General features: G+C 48.2%; 6 protein-coding genes across 6 annotated transcripts; 4 read left to right on the top strand and 2 right to left on the bottom strand.

The window, feature by feature from the left end:
- Nucleotides 1-568: 568 nt before the first annotated feature.
- Nucleotides 569-4,474, top strand: TrAtP1_000039 (uncharacterized protein). The gene is made up of 3 exons (XM_014092011.2): nt 569-2,165; nt 2,219-3,363; nt 3,433-4,474. The coding sequence occupies exons 1-3, from the start codon at nt 686-688 to the stop codon at nt 4,081-4,083; spliced, it is 3,276 nt and encodes a 1,091-aa protein (XP_013947486.2). The 5' UTR covers nt 569-685; the 3' UTR covers nt 4,084-4,474.
- Nucleotides 4,475-6,431: 1,957 nt separating this feature from the next.
- On the top strand, nt 6,432-6,647 carry TrAtP1_000038 (uncharacterized protein; the record flags this gene model as incomplete). The annotated part of the gene is made up of 1 exon (XM_066110418.1): nt 6,432-6,647. One exon carries the CDS (start codon nt 6,432-6,434, stop codon nt 6,645-6,647), a length of 216 nt encoding a protein of 71 aa, XP_065966490.1.
- Nucleotides 6,648-9,858: 3,211 nt separating this feature from the next.
- On the top strand, nt 9,859-12,366 carry TrAtP1_000037 (uncharacterized protein; the record flags this gene model as incomplete). Its single annotated transcript, XM_066110417.1, has 6 exons — nt 9,859-10,105; nt 10,201-10,257; nt 10,348-10,674; nt 10,729-11,705; nt 11,752-12,110; nt 12,165-12,366. The coding sequence occupies 6 exons, from the start codon at nt 9,859-9,861 to the stop codon at nt 12,364-12,366; spliced, it is 2,169 nt and encodes a 722-aa protein (XP_065966489.1).
- A 149-nt stretch (nt 12,367-12,515) lies between these two features.
- Nucleotides 12,516-14,015, bottom strand: TrAtP1_000036 (uncharacterized protein). Its single transcript, XM_014092014.2, has one exon. It carries the CDS (start codon nt 13,892-13,894, stop codon nt 12,929-12,931), a length of 966 nt encoding a protein of 321 aa, XP_013947489.1. The 5' UTR covers nt 13,895-14,015; the 3' UTR covers nt 12,516-12,928.
- Nucleotides 14,016-14,562: 547 nt separating this feature from the next.
- TrAtP1_000034 (uncharacterized protein) lies at nt 14,563-19,223 on the bottom strand. The gene is made up of 6 exons (XM_014092016.2): nt 18,713-19,223; nt 18,469-18,657; nt 18,311-18,399; nt 18,213-18,252; nt 18,072-18,152; nt 14,563-18,014 (listed from the first exon to the last, which is right to left on the bottom strand). Exons 1-6 carry the CDS (start codon nt 19,038-19,040, stop codon nt 16,456-16,458), a joined length of 2,286 nt encoding a protein of 761 aa, XP_013947491.1. The 5' UTR covers nt 19,041-19,223; the 3' UTR covers nt 14,563-16,455.
- TrAtP1_000035 (uncharacterized protein) lies at nt 15,173-16,160 on the top strand (the record flags this gene model as incomplete). Its single annotated transcript, XM_014092015.1, has 2 exons — nt 15,173-15,435; nt 15,509-16,160. The coding sequence occupies 2 exons, from the start codon at nt 15,173-15,175 to the stop codon at nt 16,158-16,160; spliced, it is 915 nt and encodes a 304-aa protein (XP_013947490.1).
- Nucleotides 19,224-21,190: the final 1,967 nt, after the last annotated feature.

Raw genomic sequence — 21,190 nt, 5'->3', positions numbered from 1 at the left:
TTTGATGACTAAATATCTGCAAAGGAAATGGCGAAGTAGTGAGGCTTGTTCAACAGGAGAGCGGCTGACTGTGGACGGTAGTCTGTGTTCAAGATTCAGTCCATTACGATTATATCGTACATGAACCTTTAGCATCTCCTACCTCCTCTTCATTTGTCAGCCCGTCACTGCTTTTTATTCTTCCAAGGGGCTGGTGCGAAATCAGGTTTGGTCTCATAGAACCAGTTGACCAGCTAACCGCATAAAAGTAGTTTGCCTGCCAAGATGCACCCCAGTATCGTTCGCAAATGACTAAAGATGCCTTATGTGGTATATCTGAGCAAAACTGTATGTAATCATCTCATCAACCTGACATTCTCTACAAAGAGCACACAGGCTGATGACTTTCTGCTGCTGACTGGATATACCCCGCAACCCCGCCTTCTTATCTCCCGGCCTGGTTTTTGGTTACGAGAATGAGGCTGACGCTAGATTTCATTGCACCCAATCAGCGACAACCATATCACGCCCTACAAATGACTAACGGCGTCAATTAGTCACCCTCCTCAGGTCAAGGATGCGCTTTCATACTCCAACGAGCCGTCTGCTTCATAGAATCACCACGCCCTAAAGTAGATATCCCGGGCTAATATTTCACGTAGCCCAGTACTACGCTGCCTGTTATATCTCTCAATCCATTGTGCTAATGATAGGTATCATGGGCTATGACGATTTCATCAATTTCTCCTCCAATATCGATAACACCAGCGTCCTGTTTCCCTGTGGATACTGCGCTCAGCAACATCTTCATTGTGAAGTGGCTCAGGAGGCCACATTCCTCGGTGCTTGTACATCATGTATAGCCGAGGGGAGAGACTGTGATTTTACGACCGACACCAGCGTGCCCGAGGCTCGGCGAGAACCCTCCGTTGCACCTCAACTCTCGGCTGACGACCACGCGAATACTTCGAAGCAGTCGAAAGCGCGTTCTCACAATGGCTCAGAGTCTGGCGCCGAAGCTCATGAATCACTGGAGGAGCACTCACCTAAACATGCCGGAAACAATTCCAAGGCCGGCGCCAGATTTTCGCGAGAGGCACTTCGCATTCTCAGGAACTGGCTACTCTCCAACCATCGTCACCCCTACCTAAGCAACGAAGAGAAGGATAACCTGGCCTGTCAAACAGGCTTGAGCAAAACGCAAATTAGCAACTGGGTGGCAAACGCCCGACGAAGAGGCAAAGTTCGAACGCCGAGGTCTGGCTCGTCAAGCCCATACCGACACCCCAATGGCATTGATATCCCACGAAGCGTGACTCCCGCTGTGAGAGAGATGAACCCTTTGGAACGATGGCAGCATTCTCCGCCTGACCAAGAACCTGCTTCCATAACTGACATTGCTACCGCAGCCCTGTCTTCAGAGTTCATGGGCAGACTCGGTCCCTCGCCTAACAGCTCCAACGATGTAGATGACCGGTTAGCGGGCTCTGCCGATCAACTCTCGTCTGCCAGCAGTTCGAAAACATCAAATTCCAGCAAGGGTTCTTTTGCCTCAGCTTACTCCCACGCGTCTCGTGGATCTATAGAATCCCTAACCTCGCTAAGAAGTCGAGGAAGGCGCCGTCGACGCCGCCAAATCCCCAAAGCTGTTGATGTTTCGACTATAATACCGCCTATTCACATGTATCAGTGCACATTCTGTACCGAAACCTTCAAGACAAAGCATGACTGGCAAAGGCATGAAAAGTCACTACATCTGTCTCTCGAACGATGGATCTGTACGCCAGACGGGCCAATACAGTTTGACGCCGAAAGAAATTGTTTAGCATGCGTGTACTGCGGATCCAAGAACCCGTCGTTGGAACATACCGAGCAACACAACGATTTTGTCTGTACTGAAAAGTCATTAGAAGGAAAGACTTTCTATAGGAAAGATCATCTGCGCCAGCATTTGAACATTGTTCACGCTGCCAAATTCCAGAAATGGCCCATGAATAGTTGGAAAGCATCCACGCCAAAAATTCGGTCCAGGTGCGGCTTCTGCGGTATTTTGATGGACTCTTGGGATTCACGCGTGGAACATCTGGCACAGCATTTCAAGAGTGGCAAATCAATGGCACACTGGAAAGGAGATTGGGGTTTTGGTGACGACATACTCACCGTTGTTGAGAATGGAATGCCACCATGTAAGCTTTTTCTGGGAAATCTTCAATCAATCTATTACTTACTCATATGCTAGATCTTATTCATCACGAACGGAATACCCTTAATCCTTATGAAGCCTCCAAAGACGAGATTGGTTCCAGCAAGACGCTAGAAGATTATGTCAAGTTATGGCTCGTTGAGTACATCAGGGATCTAGCCTCAGCCGGGAAATCGCCCACCGACGATCAACTACTTATTGAGGCACAGAGGATTGTACGGAAAGCCGACACGGAAGACACATCACTTACAGGGCCTGATGTCTCGTGGTTCCGCGATCTGATTATGCTTTGCGAGCCTTCGGACGACATTACGCAAAGCTTAGTCAACCAGGGAAGCCGAAAATTGGCTAACAAGCTTTCCTGGATAACGCAAATCGAAAAGATAAAAGCATCCAAATCTGTTAGCTCTGGCTTGAGCGTTATCGGATGTGAAAAGGAAAAGGTGTTGATGAATTACGTGAAATTCAAGCAGGCATTGGGCGAGATTCCCACCGATTCCGAACTGCAGGCACAGGCATGCAAGGCCATAGAGGACGTCGAGCCCAAGTCGAATTTTAAGAGTCGAGAGGCTGTTCAGTGGTTCAAATTCCTCATCAACTCGTCGACAAACTGGCTGTCAGAGTTTAAGCGCCGAGCGGGCTTATCCCTACCTCTCGTACCGGGACAACTCGGTGAAAAGGAACGATTGGCTAATGGCGGCATCATAACATACGATCCATTCGAGGTACAAGAAATTCCAGTTCATGATATCCTACTGCAACAGTCGGGCGAAGAGATGCTCGACCAAGATATGCAACAAGATCCGCTTATTGGATCAAATGAGCTGCATTATTTGAAAGCCTACGAGGGCCGCAACAACTTGGAAACCGATGCTCTATTACCGACACTAGGAGCCAGAGAACAAGCATTCGCACATCAAAGTAGCGATTCGGGGACCAATGCAGCCATTTCTCCCCAGGCGCTACACTGGGGTTACTCGGACAAAGCCGTTGACGGCACCTTACCGATAAATACAAACGACGACATCTCGGCTGCTAACGTACAGATGCCCCAACATGGCAATTCTCCAAGTCAGCCACCGCGATACTTTCTAAGTGATGTCAACTGTTATGGAAGGCTGGAAAAAGAGCTCACCCGATTCGTAGCGAGCTGCTTAAGTCCAAACAATCCACTTCAGCATGTATGTTTCTATCCCATGGCTAGCAGCCTTGTGGTGCTAGAGAATGAAGCTTGTACTGATTTTAACTAGATTCCCTCTGACGAAGAGCTCCAACACCAAGCTCGCTGGATTATATATGACGATGACGATCCGTGGAACCAGACTGCCGCTGATAATGTCGAGTGGCTTGCTCGCTTCAAACACGACGCTGGTCTCACCCCCTCTGGAGAGTTTGGACTATCACCAGTATCGCCTCCTCGGCCATGGACGGTACAAGATGGCGGAACAGGGTTTCATCCGCCTTTTGTGAAGCCAAAAGCGGGCAAACACATAGAATTCTCCGAAGATACATTCGTTTACGTTGACAATCGCCCCTACACCGTTAGCAAAGATACCGCGGGGCGCTATATGCATGCTCTCTGCGAAGGAGAATTCCGGTTCCCTGCCTCAGTGTTCTGCTCCCGCGAGCTCGAGGACGGATTGAACGCCTATATCGAAGAGTGCATTATGAGTCTCACCATCCCCACCGATGATGATTTACGTGCCAAGGCACGCGAAATTCTTGGCGTAGATCGCACCGCAGCCGACGATCCCAAGTTGCTTCAGACCTTCAAGTCAATGCATACGCTATGGCGCAAGCAGACGACCGGCGAAAGTAATTATTTGCCACCAGATGTTCACCTCGACAATGGTGCCACTGAATTCATGAATGGCGTGGATATGCTGATACTTGACACTTAAGAAATGAGGTCTATTGACCCTGTTGCTGAAGTTTCACACACGCTAGGCGCCTAGTGAGCCTAAGATATCTTTTGACATCCTTGTTGCCGGAAATGGTATATCTTGTTATTTGAGTTTCAATAGTCTAATTTTACTACTCCTGCTTGCCGTATTGAAGGCAAGATCCGTCAATTTTGACTTTGGTTGGCCTCAATACTTGGTGCTTTTTATCGAGAAGAGACAATAAATAACACTTTAATTAATGTAACTTGGCCAAGTTCCCTTCATGATCTGCCAGTCTATGGTGTAGAAACTATTACATCGTCAGGATTTGGCGGGGCCAGATAATCTTCGGGTATTTGATCAAGAGGTGGCGCCTAAAAGAAAGTCAGTGAACTAATATCTACTCTCATAATTTCTTCTTACTTGAAGATGCTTTGCCCATTTACGTATATCTTCGTAATTCTTGCAGGTATGTTTTGTGCGAAAGTCTGGGAATGCCGTTGGCTCCTTCGGGTTGATCCACACCTGACCCAAGACGCCCGTATCTACATTGCAAATTAAAACTTGGCGAACAGTGTCAAGGCAGTGTGCTTCGCAATAATTAGAGCCATTATCATGGATATAGTATATACTGCACTGGCGAACTTACTAATGTGCCGACGTAGGATATCCTCTTCGTTTAGAAATGCATGCTCTCCCAACTCTTTATATCGATCGTAGTTAAAATAGAGCGCTTTGCGAACTAAATTCTGATATACGGTTAGCATTACATTTGGAAAGCTGCAAGTGAATGGCTCATGCATTGATCGTTACCAAGCAGTGCAAATGATGCATTCCCTCGACGTTGACCAGAAAACCTCCGCCATACTTTTTCGCGCGCTGGACAAAAGATGCTTCCAGCCCACTAGCTAGGCCATCCTCGTATGAGATAACACCAGCTCGATCTATAGACGGTTAGGTATAACATTTGAGCTTCAATGATATCTGGATACTCACAATTGACACCGAGATCTTCCCATGCTTTGTCAACTTCTGGTGATCCCACTTGTCGATATATATTCTCATTCATGAAAGACCCATTAAACTCTTTGCCGTCGTATTGAATCGCTACATCACGAACTAGAGGTGCTATAAATTTTGTTGTTAGAATATCGTAAATGTGTGCTTGCGAATGTCTTACACCATTGGTTTGTATGTTTTGCGCATACGCCATCAAGAGTCGGTTGTCGCCTGGACACACATGTTCCAGCCCAAAAAGAGAGCCCACAGGCGACCGCCAATACCAAAAATACGCAAAAAGATTTTTTAAGAAGCTTGCAAAAATCGGATTTCTTATTCAGCACCCCGCTGGTCGAGTGTTGAGGCAGGCTATCCTCCTCGTCAGACTCGTCCGAGATGCTGGAAAGTAGCCGACGTAGATGCTGTCTCTTGTCCATTGTGTCAAGATACTCTCAGATTCAGATATCCAAAAAGAAGCTGATGTTGGGAAGTAATTGTAAAGTCGAATTGTTGGAAAGGAATAAGCAATTGGCAAATACGCCACTAAATGACAAGATCATTCACTCAAACCTAAACTCTATTTTTCAGCTTCTCTTTTAGAAGCTTTAGCTTTTCATTATCAAGACCAATAAAATCCTGTTGCAAGGTTGTTTCAATGCCAGATCCTTGTCTCATTAGTATTAATGTGATCAAGTCAACGATTGTCGCAAGCAACGAGCGACGATGGTTATAATACCGGCTCTTCCGCCGACTTTTGAGGCGTCTCGTATGCGGAGGATCCCTCTCTAGTAAGCATCTAGCTAATCCACATTCCAAGCATAGACAACAACGGTAACATCCTATGACGACATAAATAGTCATAAAGTTGTATTGTCTGTCAAAATCTCCAGATTGGCATTGCTATTCATGTTGCTTCCTCGGCAATTTCCTTCACGCGTGCGGTGTACTATGAAGCAATTCGTTTGGGCCGACCCATTCGTATAGCTAGCTTCCAATTATACATTCCTCGAGTGGCAGACACATCGGAGCTGTGGCGCTCTTCCAATAGTCTAGTTATTATCTCGCATCCACGAATGACTTCAGTAAAGTTTGACTTGCCTCATCAAGACATATCGACAGGGCGTCATATATGAATAGCTTCAATTAAACTTTAAAATAAAGACCAAGAGGTCATTCAGCTAACATCGTGTGACTAGTTTGATCCAATTTGAAGATCATCAATGCCGCTTATTTTATGTTTAAAAGTGAGCCGCTTCCGCCGTCTAAGAGAGAGCATCTGAAGATCGACATTAAAACCCACATGCACATTCAACCGCATCTACTCAGCGTCAAGCCTTATCAATCTAATTATCACCAAGAACTTCAACATGAAATTTTTTTGGGTCACTCTGCTTGCTACATTCTCCTCAACTCTGGCTAGCCCCATCGCCGAAGCCGCTCCCGACCCTGCGCCAGAAGCTGATCCAGGATATGGCAATTATGGTGGCTACGGTAACTATCCGCCGCCAAAGGGAGGATATGGAGACTACAAAAACTACCCGGCACCAAAGGGAGGATATGGCAATTATGGCAAATATCCATAAAAGAGTGGTGTGATGATAATAAGCTATAAGAAATAGCTCGGTTCAGAAACGATGGATTCTCTAGGTCTCTGCCCACTCCACCGACAAATATTTAAACCAAATTGAATCAAATGGATTGCTAAGGCTCATTTGGAGCTGAAAACTGCATTGTGAGGATGCCTCAAACCGTATTCCGCACTTAATACAGTGCAATACTCATATACCAACGACTTATCCGTTGACTCCATTAAACTCGCCGAAAACTTCCCCAAGGTGAGCTAAGAGTTATCCACCAAATGAGATACACGATATATCGTTGTAACAATTTGTATGTCGTGGTGCATGTGTCAGTTCAATGGATTTGGGCTGCTAAAATCTTGAAATCTGTTCTTTGCTGGCTGTGCACCTTTCCCAGGGTCTTGTAGCTATTACAAGCTGGTCTCTTGTAACAGGTCAAATCGCTTATAAGTAGACAGCCCTGTTACAACCATTTCTACAATAGCAATTACTGGCCTAATGGCCTAATCCTTTGTCTTGTTTGGCTTAACAGCACAACGGATCGTTGCACTAGCGCTTGCTTAGCTACAGCAGTCGTACCCATACGAAGTATACATGTCCACCCTTTATCTATAGCACTCTTCCCTCGGGCTCTTTCATCATGTCCAGACTGTACTTATTTCAGGTGTACTCTTGGACACTCGATGCTACACTCGATGCTACCAAACAATGCTACAGATCTACTACGAGACCTTCTGCCAAATGTCGCTAAAACGGCGTCACTGACCGCTACCAACACGCGCGAACAAACCATGGGCCATCTCCATGGACATCACTTATAAACGTTTGGACACAGACACAATCACCAGATGGTGTTAGCTGCTTTTCAACCCCACCCTAGATCACGAAATGGCAAACAAGAAGTCATAGGTTCTCTCAGTCTGACTTATTATGCAAACAAGGACATAAGGAATTAGCAGGATGGGCGACTGAGCATGTGATCTCAGAAAAGGATCAGACGTTTACTTGGACTTCTACCTTCGTGTGCCTGTATGGGGATACACCGGGCATTCATCTGTGTAGCTGCTTCATTCGCGTGTTTCTAGCAGGTCAATGCTATCACTAGCACTAGTAGATGCATGATGTACTGTCACGCAGCTGACCCCGGCCATCCATCTTGCGCCCCCTCATAAGATTGATACGCAAGGTTGTGGACGGCTGGCGGCTATTGCTTGAAACGTCCACGACATATACGCAGAATGCGATATCATTAGCCATCTAAGGAACTGACCACCAAAATGCGCCAAGACTCTTCGCTCAGGTTATTTGGAAGCTAAGCTTGGCTGAGCATGGCACACCTTGGCGCTGCAGCCAAGACTCCTCCCGGGCATCGCAGCTCTCCGCCATTGTTGTTTTGCTCCTCCGCGTTGTGGGCTGGTTCTCAGTTTCTGGACCAGGGATAGTAATCAGGAATATCACTCCGAAGCTCTTATACTACGCTGCACTTTGCCTCGCACTACGGTATCCGGAGTACCTATGCTTTGGCGCCTGTGTAAGAGACAACCTCTATAATTCAGCCATAAAGAAGATGCCACTGTTGAGTATTTACAAAGTAGGAAGCTTTGTCGCTTCTGGAAACAGCATCCCTCGTAGAGCGTGCTTGTGGCTTGCTTTTGTTGTCTTGCATTTACAAAGGTTCCAATTTCATGACCCCTGTGTCTGTAAGTAGCGAGCCAAGAGATCCAAAGGTTCCTTGTTGGTGTGGCGTTGCCTAAGGGCAGGGGCAAACGGGTCGGCCGCTTTTCTGACTTGGGGCTAGCTTATCTATCTTTATTTGCTTTAAGAAACTTACCAGAGCAGAGTTAAAACGGGACCTTGTTTTTAATACTGTGTGACTGTTGTCTCGTGGCCATCTCTGGACCTACCAGGGAGAACATTCATTTAAACGGCGTGGATTAGCAGTACGTAAGATGTTGCAAATGAGCGCGTCTGCAAGCGTATATTTGTCTTGACATCCACTTACCATTCAATAGCCTGTGCCGCCGTACCCTTAAGAGAACACTCCTCGCTAAAACGTAATCATCATGAAGCCCGCATTACGAGACAATAAATCTATACCATGCGGTTCATCGAAACTTATCTTTGCCACTCATATTTTAGTCATTGCATATATTCCATGTTCAGGGCGGCCATACCGTATACAATGCAGTCAATGGCCTCAGTCTAGGTAGTGGTGAGAAAGACATGCATCATTGTAACACGACGAATGCCAATCTCCATCCTTAGTAGTTTCTTGATAATGAATAGAGACCGAGTTCCCGCCCCAAATCTCGAACGATTAGAGTAAATATGTCCAGCAGCAGTTCCTTGCATCATGAAGCTTACTACTGCAGCAATAAAAGAAGAGGAAGAAAACAAGTAACAAGGCCAATGGCCCTAGTGATAGCATGAGCTACCGCCCCATGCATCAGAGCAGGCTGGTTTCACAGTGTTTTATTTCCCATACACACTACCTTCCCAGAACCTAATCTAGTCACTTACCGGATGAGGCACAGATACGGGGGCAATTTATTTTGCCGCCGCCTCGAGCAATATCGCGGAGGTGCACAGACTCCACCTTGGATTTCATGATTGAACGATTGGTGCCGTTCTTCGAAGGAACTTATGTTCTTGGGAGGCCATGTGAAGGTAGAGGGCGTCTTTAGCTCGCAAACCGAGTGGTTCCAACTACAGCGCGGAATGAAATACATTACTTCCGATCATCTACAGTCATGATCGGTTGGTCCTTTCACCAAGGTATGCGGAGATATCACTTTCTCGGTTAGGCGTGTTGCTTTTTGATGGTGGTTTGCCCGCATTAATGCAAAGTTCCAGCAATCAACGCCCAAAAAGTTCCCATGTACGATACTAAACAGTTTTTGACCACGCAAAAGTGCCTTCCTGAAGGATGATAGTTGGCTCATGTTCGGCCACCGTACACTTTCAACCTACCAGCGCTCGTAGATGACCCTGGCCACGGTGTTTATATATCCTTGGCATGCGTTAGTCCCAAGTGTGACCTTGTTATAGCCTTGCATCAACGATATTAAATACTGTGGCGAGGCCCCGAATTTCCTCTTTGTAGAATGCCTTAAGCGATACACCGAGATTACCTCCTTGACGACGATAAATCTGGCTCTTGGCTCAGCTCTGTGTAACAGAACGGTACCAAGAGGAGCAAGAAAAGGCCGTCACTATGGGTGCGCCTGTTGAGAAGTCCGAATATGGGGGAGACGAAGGTGGCGTCCAGGAGAAGCGAGTGTCTGTGGAGGTCGTTCTCAAGCCTGAGGATGAAGAATCGGAAGATGAGGCTATCACAGACCTGTTTACAAGTTTTCCTATACCTAAGGGAGTCGAGCCTGAGCCAAATCCATTGACTGTTCGAGCGGTCCTCACCGGAATCGTTTTGGGCTCCCTGGTTAATGCTTCCAATGTATATCTGGGTAAGTGAGCAAGGCACTTCATGTCAACCTACATCTCCTGAGCCGTGAAGTTATCTGCTCATAAGAAGACACTGCCTGACAATCAATCCAAATAGGTCTCAAGACCGGATTCACCTTTCCTGCCACCATGTTCGGTGCTATTTTTGGCTATGGTAAGTCATACACGAATAACGTTTGTGCTCTGTGCTCTATCACCACGACCAGAGCACCTCCTATGTGTCGGGCTAATCAGTCCATTCCAGGCTTCATCATCCTCCTAACCAAAGTCCTTCCGGGCGTCCCTGGTATCGGAACTCGCTTCGGCCCTCAAGAGAACTCGATTATTCAAGCCTCTGCAACAGGCGCTGGTGGCATGGCCGGCCTTTTCGTTGCCGGCTTGCCTGCAATGTACCGCCTAAGCCTGTTGTCCGAAAACCCCAAAGACGATTTCGGCCGCATCCTCACCATTACCCTTGTGTGCGCGTTCTTCGGCCTCTTCGCCGCCGTACCTCTTCGAAAGTTCTTCATCATAAACGTTGCGAGAGAATTGAACCTGATATTCCCTACACCTACGGCGACTGCCATTTGCAGTGAGTTCTTGCTTTAAAGCGAAGCACACGGAAACAATGCTGATTCTTCAATAGTTCGATCTATGCATGCCGTTAGCGGAGGCGCCGCCGATGCTGTACGCAAAGTCAAGGCATTGGGATTCACTTTCTTGGGTGCCTTTACCCATATTGTGGTATCTCAATATGCTGACGGCATATTGCACAACTGGCATATATTCACTTGGTTTTACATCTGGAGCGGGTACAAGAACGGGGCCCTCAACATCGAGAACTGGGGTTGGTACATTCAGCTGACACCCGCTTTCTTTGGTTCCGGTATCCTCGTTGGCCTCAATGCTGCCGTCTCTTGGTGGCTAGGCACCGTCGTCGCCTGGGGTCTGATTGGACCTCTGCTTGTCCATTACGGTGTATGTGCGGGCAAGCCCATCGGCGAAGGAAAGTGGGAAGGCCTGGTAAACTTCAACAGTATGAGTGGAATCGGCACTCCTGGATGGATTCCCTCGCCTCGATACTGGATGCTATGGCCCGGCGTTATGGTACTAATTGTGTACAGCTTGGTTGAGTTCCTCATCCACATTCGTGTCATTTATGACGGCGTCAAATACGCTCTCCGCACCTTTGCCGGTTCGATCAACGATGCCTTGCAATCTCGAGGCAAGAACAATGCTTTTCTGCAGAAGCAGGCAGCAAAGGCAAATGAAGAATCCACCCTTTTGGAAGATTTTGCGCCTCCAGAGGACCAAGTGCCCATCTGGGTCTGGCTAACCGGCTCCATCACCTTTGTGGTTGTTGCATGCATTGTCTGCGAACTGCAATTCCACATGAATGCAGGCTTGGCTATCCTGGCCTGTATTCTGGGTCTTGTATTCGCATTTCTCAGTATCTATGGAGGCGCCGTCACTGATACCGCGCCACTTACTGCCTCTTCCAAGGCTTCGCAGCTTGTTTTTGGTGGCATTACAAAGGGACATTACCCGGTTCAGGACGCTCAGCGGATCAATCTTATTGCAGGCAACATTGCTTCGGGCACTGCCGATGTTGCTACCAACTTAGTAAGCGACTTTCGAGTTGGATTCCTCCTCCGAACTCCCCCCGAAGCTTCAGTTTTACGCTCAAGCTGCTGGCGCCTTGGTTTCCATCTTTCTCGCCCCTGGTATCTTTGTCCTGTTCATGTCCGCGTATCCCTGCATCCGCGATCAAACAATTGAGCATTGTCCCTTTTCAGCCCCATCGGTTGTTGCCTGGCAGGCAGTCGCCGAGGCTGTAACTCTTCCAAAGCTTCCAATTCCGTTGTCTTCGGGAATCTTTGCCATCGTTTGTGGTGTCGTCTGTGCCATCCAAGCGCTTGTCAAAAACTTTTACTTGGTCGGGCCCAGAGAGAAGTATCGCAGCTACTTGCCGAACTGGATGTCAATTGGCGTCGCATGGGTTTTGGGAATTGATAGTGGATATGCCAAGTTCGTATTGACCCCATAATGACTACTTGAAAAGCCGTGCTAACTTAGTCTCAGTGCCATCTTGTTTGGCAGTATCACCTCGTGGTGGTGGCGGAAGTATTTCCCCAAAGGCTTCGAGACTTATGCATTCTCCGTTGCTGCCGGTCTTGTTGCAGGAGAGGGCTTGGGAGGTGTTGTTAATGCTGCTTTGACGCTGGGAGGAGTCGATGGCACGAAGAAGGGCAGTATGATTGCGCTGCCTGGGGAGGACTGGTAATCAGTTTGGCCATGGCGGCGATGTGTATATTGCTGTGTGTAGTTGAGGCAAAGTGATGCCATCAGCTAAGGTCTTTTAATGCTAATGCTACCTATGACTTAACATGGTGACTCGCCGAGCGTACACGTGCTATTGCTATTGCAAGTTTTGTCGGAGCAAGAAAAGGATGTTTAAAGATGGTTCAAACGAGTAGGCCACATGAGTGCAAAGGCATGGTCCGAATCCAAGCACACCAAGAAAAAGAGGCTCATGATGCGGTGTAGCAGTATGAGAAATATCTTTATTGATTATACAGAGCATGGCAAAAGTGGACTCAATGTTTATCTGTATGTTACTAAAGCGATTTCAATTCGGCATATATTATATTATAATGCCATGCTTTTCAGCCAGATCAAATAATTTGCTAGTAAATAGGAATGGTAGAATGCAGAATATGACTGCAAAGAGGCTGATGCAAGAATATCATTTGCCCTTAAAGACGTGTGAGGGGGGAAGCTCACCGTTAAAGCCAGTGGCAGAATGTTGAATATAGGACTGGAAGCGAAAAAAAAAAAACTACGCCTTAGAGGCGGTTAACATTAATCAGGCTGAGAAACTCGTTTCGAGTCTTTTCTCTGCGTTCAAAGCAGCCCAGCATACAGCTTGTGATGGTGGTGCTGCTCGTCTTCTGGACCCCGCGCATAACCATGCATAGGTGGCTCGACTCCATGACTACAGCGACTCCTTGAGGCTGCAAAATGTCGAAAATAGCATTGGCTATTTCTTTAGTAAGGCGCTCCTGAATCTGCAGCCGACGAGAGAACATGTCGGCGATTCGTGGAAGCTTGGATATACCGATAACGGCATTGTTCGGAATGTACCCGATGTGTATCTTGCCTGTAAAGGGCACCAGGTGGTGCTCACAGAGGGAAAAGGCTTCGATGTTTTTTACTATAACCATCTCGTTGTGTCCCTCTTGGAAGACTGCGCCATTGACAATGTCGAATACGTTTTGTTCATAGCCCTGAGTGAAGAACAACATGGCTTTGGCATATCGTTCTGGCGTGGCCAAAAGGCCTTCTCGGTTCGGATCCTCTCCAACACATTCAAGCAGCGTTTTGACGGCTCCTTTCATGCGCTCAAGTCGAGCGGCCTTCTCTTTCTCGCTCTCTTCCAATCGCTGGCGTGTGCCTATGCTCGGCCGGCTGAGGCCGTCGAAGTCGACGACAGGGCTCTCCTGTCGTGATAAGGATGTTGCTTCGGAAGAGGCCTGGACTTGGTCTCCATTGTCTTTTGGTCGGTCCTCGGCGACCTGGCGGCGCTTCCGCTTCTTGCGGTGCTTGAGTATGGGCTCGTCGCGCTGATCACGCCCGGGCTTGCTTATACTTGATCGCCGCACGACGTGGCTGCTGGAGCCGTTTGCGAGCCCTGCGCTTTCGCCGTATCCGCGCTTCTTGCCGGCAGAAGCATCGGCGACTTTGCGCTTCTTTTCGCCGCTCGCGGACGAGGCGGGCGAATCTCGGGCGTCGGTCGGGGACTGAGGAGACATTGGGCCAAGCTGATGGGCTTCGCAGCTCCAATGTCTTGTGATTGATGATGCGGCCTTTCCAGGCCTTCCGGCGACAAATAACTCGGCGAGTGGTGTTGATGGCGCAAATGAAAAATGAAAAATGAAGCGAGCCGGAAAAGTTGGAAGGATGCGTCAGACTAATCCATGTGCAATACCCGCTTGCCGGCCTACCTCAGCTAGCCCAATACATGTGTCAAACTTTGCTTCTAGGAAAGAGTACAAGGGCTTCCTTTCCATGAACTTTGTTCTGCTGCTCTCATTATTAACTTGCTGCCATTACCCTTCTCGTCCTCCTTGTTCCAGTCTCTTTCTTCTTCTTCTCAGTGGTCAACTGCAGTGCAGAATAGACATGCGCATCCTTATGAAATCGGTCTCCATCCATTGCGGCACTGTACGAACCACCCGCTAGGCATGGGCAAAGCAATGGCATTCTCTCTCACTTGTTTGAAGTAAAACAAGATGGCTGTCCCAATCAAAAATTCGAAAATCAACATACTTGACCCTCATATTATATGTTTTACTCATACCGCTCGCCTCGACAGTTCCTCAGGCACTACATGCATGCAACCCTCCAACTCCGTAGCGTCCGCAGCGCTCCGGGTTTTGCCTGGCACATGCGCCTTAAAGTGCTTGCCGCAGTCTAAAGCCCCCGCCATAGCAGTTCCAATAACATTTGAGGTGCTCGTTTGCGTGACAAACTGCCCGAGGTGCAGTTGGAAGCATGAGTTCTTGGTGCATGTACACTACTCTAGAATCTCGGCTGGCCATAAACTCAGAGTCGCTCCAAAACCCGAAGCAACAATGAATTGGCATTGTTCTCGGTGAAATGTAAAACGACTAGTTCAATGCGCCCATATTTCATCTTAATCTCTTAGGTACTCTTCAACTAACATCCCCACCTAGATTCCTTCTCTTTAACTCACAAATTTCTTTATTACATCTCGTACACTAATGTATCCTGTGTCCAAGCCACGCTGCCGAATTCTGCTGACCTGCTCCATGAATTATTACGCCGCAAACAAGCCAGCTGTGGCGTTCATTTACAATCGTCTCCAGTAAATGCAGCCTGCGGTCAGGTGACGTTATGCCAAGCTCAAACGCTCATATCGTGTCGTTATACGAGACCAGCTTTTGCCATACGTCACTGGGTGAGCTACACATTTAGCTGCCCGGATAATCCCTTCACGCTTAAAGCGCGCAGAACGGGCTCTATCGATCTAGTACTACCATTTCGTGCTCGCATCAAACTAATTCAAGATGCCGTGGAAAGATCACCTCCATCGTTTCAAACAGGAATTGAACCATCGAGTCGCTGAACCAGGAGCCGCGGCCCAGCCACCGCCTGTGCCGCCTCACCCGCCAGCTATACCACCCCGGCCTCCAGCTGTACATTGGAAACCTCAATTCTATCCCAATGTTCCGATCAATCTTGAGTGGGACGCAAAGCTAGGCAATGGACCAGATGGGTGGGGGAATCAGGAGCTGCAGCATTATACTGCAGAACCCCAAAATGCATTCCAGTAGGTCGGGGCCGCCGGCGGTGATTCAACGGAGAAAAGCGTAGCAAGAGTGTTCTAATTGTGTATTGTGCAGCACGCCTGAAGGCTTGCTTGTCGTCCGAGCTCTTGCAAACAACTCTGCCCCTTCACCAGAGCAGCGATATACCTCAGCTCGTCTGGTCAGCAGACAGACTCTGGCTCGCGACAAGGGTGTTTTAAGCGCCACGATACTCTCCCCTTGCGCCGAGGGTATCTGGCCCGCATTCTGGCTTCTGCCTCGGGAACCTTTCTCTTGGCCCACTGATGGCGAGATTGACATTGCGGAAACGTGGAACGGAGATCACGAAAATCGCTCCTGTCTTCACTGGGGACATCATCACGAACCACAGAAGCACCGAGTTTTAGGTACACGTATTCCTGACATGCACTCTCGTCCCGTGCGGTATGACTTTGCTTGGGAACAGCCCAACGGCGTGCCTGGCCAGGGGAGAATGATCTGGTACATTGATGGAAGGCCTGTGATGAAGTGCCAAGTTCCAAGCGGGACCCGACCACTTCGAGACATGAACATACTATTGAACGTGGCAGTAGGCGGGAATGTCTGTGGTGGTAAAGTACCTCGAGATGGGTACTATGACATGGTCATTTACAACCTCTCTATTGTCAGTGAGCTAGAATATGGAGGCTGGCCCCGGTTTGAGCAAGATTGGCACCACCCTTCTGTACCTGGGGGTAACACTTACTAGATCGAGGTCACTCGCAGTACACGGTCACTTCTCAATCCAACATTAAGCGAGTTCAGGTTGCAAGCAGCGAACTATTTGCGGCAGTATGATATGCTATATCCTTATTTTAATAAACGATATGCATATATGGCTTCATGATTCTTCAGACAATCTGACAATTGAGGTACTAGCGTCTCTCGTGCATGACCAGAGACAATTATTGCTCGACTTGATTTTGATTGGCTTTCAATTTTCTCTAAATACGTTATACAGGTAGAGTTATGTACAATTTCCACCCGCTATCCTGAGAAAGCTTCTAAGTTTGGCTGTTGATACCAGCAATCAAAGTCCCCCAAGATCCACCGAAGCCGTCATTTGAACCATTGCCAAATTCCTTGCCGTCAGGCAGTCTCATTGTCTCTCCGGTCTGAGGTCCACTGGTGAAACCATAGAGGTGGGCACCGGAGATGGAGGTTTGAATGTAGTTCATAAGTCCCTGGGAAACTCCCGTCAAGCTTTGGAAGTTCCAGCTTCCAGCTCCATAGTGGAAGATGTTGCTGTTGCTGCCAGTAAACCACTGAGCAAGGCCCATGCGGCAAGTAGAGTCGCTACCGCCGCACCAAGAGAAGTTCGGATCAGAAGCAGTAGCAGTGAAGGGCTGTCCAGGAAGAACAACGGCGTTGTTACCCTGGTTGTAGTTGGTCTCACTCTGGAAGAGGGTGAGGAAAACATTGGCGGCGTTGTGGTAACCAAGCTGGAAGAGCCAGTTGTGCTCGGATCCAAGACCCGTCAACCAGGTACCGGCCGTAGCCTCAACGAGGACGCCACCCTTGACGGCAGTTCGAGTGCCCTTGCCGCTTCCATCAGAGGCGTGGTCAGCAACCCAAGACCAGAAGTTGTCAATGTAAGCTGAAGACCCAGCAGCCAGGTGAATACCAAGGTAAGCGGCACGGCAGTTTGCTTCACTGCTGCAGCTGAGAGATGTATCACGGGTGCCACCAATGGTGTTGAGAGAGTTGAAGACACCGACATCACCGGGGTTGTTACCGGCCATGTTGATGCGGAGAAGAATAGCGCCGGGCAGAGCCTGGTTGACTGTGAAACGGATATCCTGGACGTGGGCGACACCCTTTTGGCCAGGAGTGCTTCCAATCTGGACAACAGGAGTTGGGTTTTGCTCGTTGGAGAAAGCGCTGCCGGATCCAGAGATGGTGGACCAACCCTCGCCGTACAGCTCAGTTCCAGGAGGCAGAGTGATGGTTGAGGTCACAATGTAGATACCGAATGGCAGGTAAGCAATTTTGCCTGCGCTGGCAGCGGTGTTGATAGCTCCCTGGAGAGCGGCAGTGTCGTCAGTGAAGCCATCTCCCTGAAGAGTGTGTCCACCGTTCTGGGTCGAATCCTTCAGGTTGATGACATCTGAAATGGTTGAGCTGGCGTATTGCGGGGCGTTGATAACAGGGTATTTGCCGCCGGGAGCAAGCGCTGCAGGCCTGTTCACCGCCTGTGAAGTCGGGCTGGTCTGATAGGTCGGGTTTGCTCCGTAGGTGTTTCCGTAGACATAGGTTCCGAGGCTGGTAGAGCCGCCAACCTTGACAGCACCGTTGACGGTAACCATGTTGGAGTTGGTTGTGTCTTTGGAAATGTTTTCGAGCATAAAGTTGGGGAATCCTACAGCGCTGGTGAAGAAGTCACCAGAGTTGATGCTGGTACCGTCAATGACAGCGACCCAAGGCTCTCCGGAGTTGTAAGTGATACAACGGCCGACGGTGTTACAAGTCGGGGCAAAGATGGTGATGGTATTACCGCCATCGATGACGATACCGTTGGTGCAGTCGGTGAATGTCATGCCCTTGATCTGACCCTGCTGAGAGCCTGGAGGAACCGAGTTAGCACAAGATTTCGCCCAACTGTTGGATGCGGAATACTAACCAGCCCAGTGCAATCCAATGTTACCGAAGCTGAACGAGACATCTGAGACGGAGATGGTGGATCCAGATCCGACAGAGAGACCTTTAAACAAGGTTTATGTTAGCCAGAGCTTTAGGTATTTTTATCAGAGAATGTGCGTACCAGTATGAACCCCTGAGGGCATGTTGATCTTGACATTGACCTATAATGCGTGTTAGAAGATCAATTCCCAATAGAGCAAGCATAGCAGTCTGATGTACCAGAGCACAGTTCTGGGCAAGGGCCCAGCTCATGGCAGTAAACCCAGAGTTGCCCGAGTTAGCTGTGGTGTCCAAGATGACATTCTTGACTGGAAGAAACTTGTTAGCACCGTATATACACAACTATCACTTTCCATAAGCTTGCAGCTTAGACTTACTCATGATGGAGAAATGGGTTTCGCCAAAGAAGCCGCCGCAAGGACGGGCACTGCCATCAGCTTGGCCGGCAACAATAAGATAGTCGCCATTGAAGCCAGCAGCCGCCTTAATGGTAGGAGGGTTGGCGGCATCACCGATGATGACTGTGTCTGTGAAAAAGAATGCAGTGCTTGAAAGTGTATAGGTTCCTATGGCAAGAGTTTAGGATGAGTTTCAACAATAGAGTGCCACTTTTAAACTAACCCGGAGGCAGGTAGATGACACGCGGCTCCGCGGCCAAGTAGCAGTTGTCTCTCTGGCCGCCGCTGGGTCCTTGAGATGTCAAGGCATTTACAAAACCTGCCGAGTCTCCAGAGGCCACACTCATGTAGACAGGGTAGGTGAAGTTCTGGGTCCCGCCGTTGAAGAGGTCGGGAGCATAGCCTCTTACAGCTCCCGTCGTGTGGTCGATGTTGGGCAAAAACCACGACGAGGCCCTGCTCTCAAGCTTGTTAGAGACACCCTCAGTTGGCAGAGCCCACGAGAGGGCAGGCAGGGCTGCCAAAGCGCCCAAAAAGGAAAAGGCCTTCATCGTCGAAAATGATCAGCACCCTTCTAAACGTTTAGGTTGACCCGAACGCCAAGTCTGGACAATGTCCTGATCATTCTAGGCACAGATCGGCCTATATATACTCTTTACTCCAGACATCACAATAGGTTAAATTGCAGGACAGTGACAAAGCCGCTTGTGGCCTTAGTCGGACACCGCTGAACGCTGAGCAATACTTACTCCTCCTACCCATTTAGGTAAGTTCTCTAGGTTATGCAGACCGAGGAGCCCTACATATCCACGCCCACGCTATCGGCAGCGGCTTGCCCGCCCAGGGCCTGCTGACGCTCCACGAGCCATTGGCAGATGCCTAAGAAAGTCAACCACAGAGTAGCATCGGGCCGAGAAAGCCATCCGCCTTCCAATTTCAGCTAGGGACCAGAGTAAAACAGACTTGCCGCCATCTGGATCCGGAAAACCTTTGAGTGGTGTGAATGAAACTTCGAAACATATGGAGCGCAATCAGTAATACGGACGTGAGAAAACCAGCACCACATTTCGGGTATCCGGCAAGCTATTGCAGTGAGATTTCTTGCTAATGCTGGGGCTAGTACTTTATATCGGGCAAACAGAAGCTGCTCCACGGGCAACTATCGTGATTTTAGCGAGAAAAAAGAGCGATTGGGAATCATCCATTATATGGTTACAAGTGGTGGGAACACAGCCGCAGTAGTGTCGCATCCCTATCATGGTACTACTAGTGGCATTTGGAAAAGTAGGGACGGTAGCCAAGGTGGACGATAGAGCTTTCATCGTCACATCAATGCCACAATACACGAAATAGAGAATAGTATTGTTTCCGCCTCTCGAGAAACTAAGAAAATACGGCTCCGAGATAAAGGAGCACGAGCACGAGCGGGAGAATCATATAAAGGGGTTAAAGCAGTGGAGTTTCTCCTGCACCCCTCGTTCTAGCTTCCGGAGCTAAAATCAGCCAGGGCAGCGCTGTAATAGTACCTCGGCCATGAAAGGTGGAAGACGATGCCAAGAGTTTGCAATCCATGAGTTGTGCTGGCCAACAGCCAAGAGGAAAAATTTCACATCAAAGAAATTGTTCTGTAGCTTTAGGGGAGCAATTGTGTTTTTGTGAGTTTCTGGAGCTTTCTATGCCATCTAATTTTCCGGCACTAGACATCTGTCGTTTCCATATATAGTATTCCCGTATGCTAGTGTCTAGTGTATGTGCTAACTAGCAAATGAAACGCTGGAGAGAGATTTGAGATCTCACTGCTCCGTCATACTTTACGAGTAGTCTATTCTCGGATGTGTCACGCTCTAATTTATACTTTACTGTTCGCCCTGCAAATGAATCTTTGGTCAACCAATGATAATTTTATCTAAGAATAATCTCATGGTGATTCCGTCTTCTCGGCTCTATCATGGGATCATTAGGATGTCGATGGGTTATTTCCACTTTTCAGAACACGTGAGAATGAAGAGTTTAATGAATAGCTTATCTATGCGTGAGGCCAGAAACAGTTTCTGTATTAAGAATAAACTCAGCTCGCTGCCCCATTCTACTAGGATTGCTGCTGGTCTGTCATCAACCGTTGGCCTGTTGCTTGTCATCCGTAAATAAACACGAGACGAGACAGTCTCGCCACTAACCTGTCGGCGTTTTTTTTTTTTTTTTTTTTTTTTTTGATTACCTATCGACTGGCCCTTTTAGATGAATGATTGATAAGTACCTACTATGCCAGTGCATTTGCTCATTGAGGCTACCCGAGATTCATCTGCTTGCTACATCACTCTACTATTTTACTTGAGATGCGCCAACGCCAAAAATTTTTATTTTTTGGGGGGTTGACATTTGGCCTATACAATATAAAGAATCAATTCGCTGACTTGGAATTTCCCAAACAAAACACAAAGACCAGAGTGCAGTGTTATAATTGTTGTTCAAGGTTCCCATCTTTTCCTCCGAGTATCGACATGGTGTCGCAAAGAACACTGAGTAGTCAAAGCGCTTAAATCAGCTGACGAGTGCCATCACTCAAGGTCTTTAGTATAAGTCAGGAAATACTTGCATGCAAACTCAGTAATTCACTCTTTGAGAACGTGCATGTTTGAGTTGAAACTACGATCGCCATATTATCCGATTGAGCGAGTGCAACGCCATGCAGGAGACAAAT

Source organism: Trichoderma atroviride, chromosome 1 (assembly GCF_020647795.1).
Source record: "Trichoderma atroviride chromosome 1, complete sequence".
Classification (NCBI taxonomy): Eukaryota; Fungi; Ascomycota; class Sordariomycetes; order Hypocreales; family Hypocreaceae; genus Trichoderma; species Trichoderma atroviride.
Note: the sequence above shows the minus strand (reverse complement) of the source record. Positions and strands in the feature narration are given on the sequence as shown.

Excerpts from the sequence above, each read along its gene's own strand:
- TrAtP1_000036 (XM_014092014.2), bottom strand. The coding sequence starts at position 13,894 with ATGTCTCCTCAGTCCCCGACCGACGCCCGAGATTCGCCCGCCTCGTCC.
- TrAtP1_000034 (XM_014092016.2), bottom strand. The coding sequence starts at position 19,040 with ATGAAGGCCTTTTCCTTTTTGGGCGCTTTGGCAGCCCTGCCTGCCCTC. Across the intron at positions 18,400-18,468 it reads AACCCATTTCTCCATCATGA|TCAAGAATGTCATCTTGGAC; the intron begins GTAAGTCTAAGC and ends AGTTTCTTCCAG. Across the intron at positions 18,015-18,071 it reads CATTGGATTGCACTGGGCTG|GCTCTCAGCAGGGTCAGATC; the intron begins GTTAGTATTCCG and ends CGGTTCCTCCAG.
- TrAtP1_000039 (XM_014092011.2), top strand. The coding sequence starts at position 686 with ATGATAGGTATCATGGGCTATGACGATTTCATCAATTTCTCCTCCAAT. Across the intron at positions 2,166-2,218 it reads TGAGAATGGAATGCCACCAT|ATCTTATTCATCACGAACGG; the intron begins GTAAGCTTTTTC and ends CTCATATGCTAG. Across the intron at positions 3,364-3,432 it reads CAAACAATCCACTTCAGCAT|ATTCCCTCTGACGAAGAGCT; the intron begins GTATGTTTCTAT and ends GATTTTAACTAG.